This window comes from Malaya genurostris, chromosome 3, assembly GCF_030247185.1.
Source record: "Malaya genurostris strain Urasoe2022 chromosome 3, Malgen_1.1, whole genome shotgun sequence".
In the NCBI taxonomy this organism is placed as follows: Eukaryota; Metazoa; Arthropoda; class Insecta; order Diptera; family Culicidae; genus Malaya; species Malaya genurostris.
In genome coordinates, this window is record NC_080572.1 from 105,867,057 (window position 1) to 105,876,116 (window position 9,060).

General features: G+C 37.3%; 1 protein-coding gene across 1 annotated transcript; it reads right to left on the minus strand.

Moving 5' to 3' along the window:
* Positions 1–388: 388 nt before the first annotated feature.
* On the minus strand, positions 389–7,845 carry LOC131434931 (malonate--CoA ligase ACSF3, mitochondrial). The gene is made up of 4 exons (XM_058602224.1): positions 7,562–7,845; positions 7,093–7,488; positions 2,255–2,347; positions 389–2,188 (listed from the first exon to the last, which is right to left on the minus strand). Exons 2-4 carry the CDS (start codon positions 7,463–7,465, stop codon positions 687–689), a joined length of 1,968 nt encoding a protein of 655 aa, XP_058458207.1. The 5' UTR covers positions 7,466–7,488; positions 7,562–7,845; the 3' UTR covers positions 389–686.
* Between the last annotated feature and the right edge of the window lie 1,215 nt (positions 7,846–9,060).

Below are 9,060 nucleotides of genomic sequence, written 5' to 3' on the forward strand. Positions count from 1 at the left end.
ATTGACATCCGTGCACAGACACGTTCGGAAATGTTTGAAAAGACATAAAATTTCTATTCTGTGTGACATATATCTTAAGTGGCGCACTACCGTTCTACGCAAAATGACGAATGTAACAATGAGAGACTCTCTTTGTTTACTTTCTCTTTCAATTATTGCGAAATATTCCTGCTTTTCCGGTAATTTCTTCAGTGCAGATTGAAAGATGATAGCCTTAGTTATTATTAACGATATATAGTTAGAGAGAAGGATTGCTAAGAGTACCGTAACAATCGAAAGAGAGAGTAAACAAAGAGAATCTCTCATTGTTACATTCGTCGTTTTGAACATTTTATGCAGATTTCGAATAGGTTTTCTTTTTTTCTAAGAAACGAAAAAAATCAAATAGTTTTATTTTACTTTATGAAGTTGATCCGAATTTTATTCGCCATTGCCAGTTGCTGTTTAACACAGAGTTTAACACTCACTCCGATACGTTTGAGGAAATAGTACAAACAGTCAATATTAGTCGAATAACTATTTTAGTGATGGCTGCAAAACAGTCGAAAAACTATGACTAGTAATCTGCTTGCCACTATCTTTCAATTTTCACAAGAACCTAATATTAATGTTGCCTCACTAGTAATAAGTGAAACTTTAATAACATCGAACACATGACATACCAAGTTTCGGTATCATGTTTCATTTTACTTCACAACTTTTTCTTGCTCAGGCTTGACATCGCTGAACAACTTCTGAATTAAGTCTTTTTTGTTGATTTTACCCATTGCGTTCCGTGGAACTTCTGTAATCGCTTTTATCTCTCTCGGAATTGCCTGTTTAGGTAACTTTTGCTCTAACCACGTTAATAGTTGTGGTATACTGAATGTTTCGATGTCTTTCACACTAACTACTGCAACTACTTTGGCTCCCCATGTTTCGTCTGGTACTCCCACCACAGCGGCATCTGTGATCTCTGGATATTCGTGAAGCGCGGTTTCGATTTCGAGAGCAGACAATTTGTATCCACCTGATTTGATGATGTCTACAGAAGCGCGACCCAGTAGTTTGAAAGTACCATTGACGTATTCAGCCGTATCCCCTGTTTTGAACCATTCATTTTCAAACGCTGCCTTTGTTTCGTCCAACTTTTGCCAGTACTGTTGAAACACGGAACGACCTTTAACGTAAATTTCACCAGACGCTGGTGGTAGACATTCTGCTGAATTGTGTAAATTCGCATCTACCGAATTGTCCCAAAATCCTTGATTTGTAGTTCCTTCGAAGATATGTTCCTTGCGAGATTCCGTCTCCACAATTTTCACACTAACGCCAGGAAGAGGCATTCCGACGCAACCTGGTTCGCGAGTACGGGACTTATCTTGAATATATGGATTTGAAATAATCATTCCCGTTTCGGTCATTCCATACCGTTCCAATAAATGATGACCGCTAATACTATGCCAGCGATTGAAAATACTTCCCGGCAGTGGAGCGGATCCAGATACCATCAATTTGATCTTATTCTTGCAATGTGTTTTCACATAATCACACATTCTCGCATTTTTACCAAAAACACTATCATATTCTTTGATCAACAAACTGTACATAGTTGGAACACCAAAGAAGATGTTTACTCTTTCCTTCGTAGTCATGTTCACATTTAATAGATAACTCCACACGCTACTACTGTCGAACTTTGGTAGCATTACACACTTGGCTCCCACTGACAATGGCAAATTAAGTGCAACCACTGTACCATGAACGTGGTTCAACGGAAGTGTATGTAGTACTGAGTCTACCCCGGTAACTTGCCAAGCATGAGAAAGGGCATTAAATTGTGCGTCCAAGTTGGCATAGCTTAAAACCACTCCTTTCGGATTTCCAGTTGTGCCGGAAGTATAGAGAATTAGTGCATTCGCATCACGATAGAACTCTCCGTTTAGGCAACCTTCCACTACCATGGTATCGTGAAGTTGTAGAAGATGCTCCTTCCTAGGATCTAGATGCGAAATTTCCGGTTCTTGCGTATACGGTTTGCTAGAATTCAGCAAATCGTGATTAACAAGAAGAAGACGTTTATCTAGCTTTGTTGCCAATGGTTGAGCAATATTTTGTAATTCTGGTGTAGCTATTAGCAGTGATGCATCCGAATCTTTTATATAATATTCCAACAAATTTAATGGATAGCTAGGATTCAATGGGACGGCTGAAATATAAGATATACAAGTGTTTAGTATTATGCAGTTAAATAGATAGATATGTACACATTTACCAATTTGTCCCGAAAACCAACATGCCCATTGACTGATAACATATGTCACATCATTAGGACAAATAAATGCTACACGTGACTGCGATGCACTTCCTGAAACAAAAACAAATATATTCTGAGTTAAAATCTTCGATTACACCACTTCAATGATACGAGTATTTATTTCATTTATTCCAATATGATCATTGAACATTATCCATGAGTTTTGAGTTGGAATACTTGCATAATCATGTCAAAAAATGTTGATTTTTTTTTTTATTTCCATTTACTATTTACCTTGTTTAGGAATGTTTATCAAATTATTTTGAGAATTTTTTTTATCCTTACATCTTTAGTTGTACATAATTTATACATTGTTGATTTTTTAATTTCAAATATAAGTACCTTTCATTAAATAAAAACCATTCAAGCAACGAGGTTGTGTTGCGATTATATTGACTTGTGAGTTAACGACTGCTACTCTAAGCTGCAGGTAGTTAAAACTGCTTGTGCTAATCGCAAAAGCAATATTCGGGGCGTTTCCCGATTGGAAGGCTAGCAACGAAGGCCATCCAGTTTATACGCACAGAGGTATAGAAACACAGAGGTGCGAGCGCATAGAAGTGACGAGTCACAGATGTACCATCGCATAAAGGTGCGAAGACGAAGGGGTACAAAGGCACAGAGGTGCTAAAGCAACCCAGTGCTGATCTACCAGGTACCAGAATATGTACGGTGCGTAGGATCGAAAGAAACGACATATATCGCGAAGTGCTACACTGCAAGCATCACATTTGATCGCCATGAAGAGAAATAGCACTGTACATGGCAGCACACCAAATTCAGTGGTGATCACAACGACGGCAGAGCAACTGAGATAGCAGAAACGATACCAAAAGACTGCCAATTCGAAATCGTTGGGAGCGCTTCACGTCGTTCTTCACGACAGAGGTACAGAGACAAGAGTAACAAGATAGATTTAATTTAATTTTTTTTTCTCTTATAACTGAAATTTTACTATACATAAGGTCCCTTGGTTGGCGGATCAATGCATAGGGTACTGGTCTTACAAACTAGTTGTCGTATGATCGAGCCCCGACCTGGAAGGATTCGTAGTGTCAGTAGTATCGTAGCACCAGCCATGCAATGGTTCTGTACACTCTGAATCGGCTGCGAAGTCTGCTGAAACAGAAGGTCAAATTCCACTACAGGAATGTAATACCAAGGCTTTGCTTTTTTAAGTTTTCATTTTGATATCATTAGCTTACAAAAAAAACAGTTAATGTAATGGATGATCTCATGGAAGATCATCATAATCCGATTTCGGATACTAGTAAGAGCTTAAATACTCCAAGGACTAAACATTATCTAGAGGGTACCACAGGGCCATGGATAGTCTATTTTAGATGCAAAGAAAAGGCATTAAATTTGACGCCAATTATAAAGGATTTGACATCGCATTTCTCTGTAGTTGTAGAAATCTCTAAAGTTATAGAGATAAAATTCGAGTTGTTGTTAACGATTTAAAACAGGCAAACGAAATTGTTACCTATAAATTATCCGTTATTGAATATAGAGTTTACATTCCATCAAAGGAGGTGGAAATTGACGGTGTTGTCACTGAAGCAAGTCTGACAGACGATGATTTACTTTAAAATGGAGTTGGTCGTTTCAAAAACTCCATGCTTGAAGGAGTTAAGATACTCGAGTGCAAGCAATTGTACTTAGCATCTATTGTTGATGGAAATAAGTCTCATCGTTCCTCAGATTCGTTTCGAGTGACGGATCTACGTTGCCTAGCCATGTCTATATCGATAAAACTTGTCTTCCTGTTCGGCTTATCGTACCGCATGTTATGAATTGCACGAACTGTAAAAAAATCGGGTATACAGCTACTTATTGCAGTAATAAGTCTAAATGTATCAAATGTCAAGGACTCCATCAAGATAATCTTTGCGACAAAGATATTGAAAAATGTGTTTATTGTGGGGAGAGTCCTCATGATCTTTCAGTATGCGCTGCATTTAAGTTGCGTAGATAAAATTAAGCTTTCTTTAAAAGCACGGTCTAACCGCACATATGCAGAATTGCTTAAAACAATTATTGATGTCCCCCACTCGAAACAAAAAAAGATTTTTCAAATCTAGAGCCAGAGGAATCTGGCTCTGATGAAAATAGTGAAGTCACTCCTCAAGGTTCTATTAAGAGAAAGAGGTACCCCCCCATTGGTCCATCGTCTAACAGAAGGCCTCCAAACTCTTGGTGGGACAAAGAGTGCTCAGATGCTAAACACTCGAAACAAAATGCTTTCAAGACGTTTTTAAAACGAGAAGGAGGAACTCTGCAGAATTTTGAAAAATTCTTGACTTCAGATACCAAATACAAGAGCATACTTCGGACCAGCTAGCTATTGGAGACATTTTGTCGAAGGTTTGTCAAGAGAAACCTCAATGGGCACACTTTGGAATACGGCCAGACGATTGAGGAATCGTAATGTAGGAAATAAGAGTGAGAAATACTCGAACCGATGGATATTTGATTTTGCGAGGAAAGTTTGTCCAGATTCTGTTCCTACGCATAGCATTATTAGGGAGTCTTCTCCAAATAATGGTTCAATTCACAGCCCCTTTTCAATGATGGAATTTTCCATAGCACTCATGTCTTGTAACAATAACGCTCCTGGGTTGGGCAGAATTCAATTCAACTTGGTGAAGAATCTGCCCGACCTCGCAAAAATACGTTTGTTGGTATTGTTCAACAAGTTTCTTGAGCAAAATATTATTCCACCTGACTGGAGGCAAGTGAAAGTTATCGCCATTCAAAAGCCGGGGAAACCAGATTCCAATCACAACTCATATAGACCAATGTTGTCCTACATCAGAAAATCGTTCGAAAAAATTATTGATCGATAAACGGTTTGTTGTCAGATACTCAGTTTGGCTTCCGAACAAATAAAGGGACGAATGATTGCCTTGCATTACTTTCGTCTGACATCTAAATTGGCTTCGCTCAAAAACAACAAATGGTGTCTGTATATGAGTATAATCGTCACATTATCTCCAAACCATTATTTTCTCTTTACAGACAGTCTAGTCTGAATGCAATTGAAGCCATTCGCTCAAACACTGCTGGCAAAAAGGAACCATTTTTTCGGGCAAAAAAAAACAGTGCTAGAACGACATATTGAATAATAATTATCAAATCACAATAGTTTGGGTCCCGGCTCATTGCTCCATTCCAGGCAATGAAAGAGCCGATATTTTAGCCAAACGTGGTGCTTTTGAGGGTGAAATTTATGAGAGATCGATTACTTTCAAAGCTTTCTATAGCGCCTCTCGCCAAAGAACACTTGCCAAGCTTCATGGGATGAAGATAATATGGGTCGGTGGATGCACTCAATTATTCTCAAAATATCGACAATGGCCTGGTTCAGGGGACTGGATGTGAGTAGGGACTTCATTCGTGTGATGTCCAGACTCATGTCCTATCACTACACGTTAGATACACATCTTCTTCGGATTGGACTTTCCGAAACTAATGATTGTGCTTGTGGCGAAGCTTATCGCGATATTGATCATGTCGTTTGCGTGGAGTATCGTGATGTCAGATCTCAACTTAATAATTCCTTGAGTACTCAAGGTAGACTATCCAATGTCCCAGTTCGCGACATTATTGCTTGTCGTGACCCTCCTTACATGAAACTTATTTATCATTTCATTAAGTCCATTGGAGTTCCAATTTAAATTTTATTTTATGTTAGACTACTTTCTCTTCCATAAGTTCAACCAATAGCCAGCTATCTTATATTGAATAAAAGTGATGAACTGATACAAACAAACCTGAAATAGTTATAGGATCATGTGGAAAATAAATGTATTTTATTTATTGTAATTTATAATAGCAAATTGCTTGATAAAAACAGTGTTTAGATTAACAAATTAATACCAACAGACTAATATGATATTCGATATGTATTAGGTTTAAAGTACTATGTATTGTGGATGCCACGGCGGGGAAAAACTTATGTATATTGCCTTTGAAATAAACATATTTACGAGAAAAATAAGTACCTTTATCACATAATCAAATTCGATTTGAAATAATTAATTAACGGATGCAAAAAATGTTCAGATTATGTACAATTTAAGTTGAATCCATAACAACTATAGGTAGTCCTGTTCCACAGAAACAAACTCACAAAGTAGAAATCTTATAAATATATTATTTAAAATGTTAGATGAATATTAAATCGCTAAAAAAACAGCAATATACAAAACAATTTGTAACATGGAAAACGTTTCAAAAACAAAACAAAAACGAGCATCTAAGAACCAAGTATATCATATGTCATGCAGTGTACAATCTTCTGTAGCCAACAACAAAAACTGAATCTTACACTAGCAAACATTGTTCCAAGCATGATATTTTTAGATTTCTTCTCAATACTCCCTCCCAACGAACAGCAAGCTGTAAACAAAATTATTTACGCCACTTCTTTTGCTGCTAGTAAAACTCTAAAGTCGTAGCTGACAAACTACCGAACATAATTATTGTATCTATTTTAGAGGTGCAGATTGAACGCAAATCAAAAACAATCGTTGTCAAGCTTGTGGTATCAAGGTGCCGTATTGTCCGGACATTTTTTTTTTATTTTGACGCATCTAATTAGATGCATTTGCAGGTATTTAACGAAAATGTGGAAAAATAAACGCTGTCAATCAACACCCGAAATGCCTGTGTAAAAAATCGCACATCCAAAAACCGGTTATACCACAAACGTCCTTCAACTCTATTGTGACACGAATTGCGTCATTTTTTAATGTAGGAAAAAATATAAAAATATTGTTTTATGCTCTTACCACAACTATTGGAAATTTGCAAAGCAAGTCGCTTAACTGCTTCGTAGATTTGGATGAAACTGTAGTCTCTGGTCTGATCTCTTATAGCAGATTTTTCACCGTATAGCAATGCTCGCTTGAAGGACGGCACAATCAAGTCCCGCCTGCATTCATCCTCAAACAATGATGTTAATCGTTGATGTAAGCGAGCATGAATTGTTTCTGGATCACTTGTTTGTTGCTGCTCGATGCCACCCGTTGTCTGTCGCACTTTGCCGGCTTGAGTTGCAAGGGCTCGAACAAGTTTTGTAGATTGTGCGGCTCCTTCGGGAATAGTTCCTCCGAGTGTTGTCAAAACTTCGAGACATTTTCTCGCCAACAGAAACTTCGACATTCTTATTCAATTCTAGTTAATAACTGACATATACACAGGAATAAACTGAAATTATTTTCTTGAATCCAAACTTGCTAATTTAGGAACAATAATTACAGTCACAGTAAGCGGAGCAGGTTTTCCTTGTTTCCACGTCCTACTGCGAATGTTTCACGAAGTAGAACGATATTTTTATTATTTTGATACTTGTAAATCGAAAAATTTAGTGATCAACCTATTTCCTTTAATAATCAGTTCAGTAATTCGGAATCACCAATATTTCCAATTATCACAGCAAATATTTTATGAAACTTTAACTACTCTTGGTACGAAGATTATTATTCACATTTATGCCCGGTTCAACTACACAACAAATGAATGAGTGAATGACTGAAGACTGAACAAGCTACGAATCAGTGATACCAGATTGTAGTAGTATCATTTCCGTAGATTGGCATTTTCCTCGGAAGCTCTCGCGGTAGAAAGCTTTTTTTCCGTAGAAAAAATCCAATTTCCGTAGATTTTGTCTACGGATCCGTAGATCCGTAGAAAATGTTCGAATCCGTAGATCTACGGAGATTTCCGTAGATCTGACATCGCTGCTACGAATATGTGTGGTGATGTAATTTTATTCGATAAATTCAACACTAATCGATTATTTGGCGAAACAATCATGATTCTGTTGTCTCACGAATAAAGGGCCTAACTGCAAATGACATTTTACACTGAGCAAAATACCATAGTAAACGTAGCCTGTTTTTTTTAATTGTCATTTCAACTATACGCTTAAATAGTAGCATAAAGAAAATAAACCTAGAGGCCTCATAATGAGGAAGTGCTGATGACACTGAATCAGCGCAATCATTTTCTGAAGGCGGCAAATGAGTGCGTTAATAATGATGCACCGTGCGCATTCTTTGCCTTAAGTCTTACATATCCATGCGTCTACTATGATTATAGCTATGACAATCTGACAAAATGTAATCAACAAAAAATACGTCGGGTGTCGATTTTCCAAAATTGTCTACCGAAGATGTGCAGTGCGAAATTGTGGGGATATTCCAACTGGGCCGTCGCGAATTTCGTTTTTTAAAGTGCTGATAAAGAACAAGTAAGGTAATGTTTATCTATAGGATTTCAAGGTAATAAAATTTTGGGTCTAAAGGACACGCAATATAGAGGCATGGAAAAAGTTATGTGGAGTCTCCCAGTTCACTAATGAGGACTATGTGTGTTCCGCTCACTTTACCGAAAATGATTTCAAAAATTATCTCAATAGAAGACAAGGGTGAGAACACGAGATTAAAATTGAAGTATATCATTTTTCAATAATTTTATACTAATGATAGATTGAAGAAATCTGCCCTCCCCTTCATACGAGAAAATTTAACCCCTCCATACGAAAAAAATTTAACAACCGAAAGCGTTTCTTCAGAAGAGCCTATGGAAACAGAAAGCATTGTGACCGATAGATGCGAGTTGGAAATAGCAGGTGAAATTGTTTGGGATGATTCAGGAAATCACAACGATCAGAATCATGAATCAGAAGATGAAATAGAATTACATGGTAAAAGAAACACCGAGAATTTAACAATAAGTTCAATTAAAAACGATCA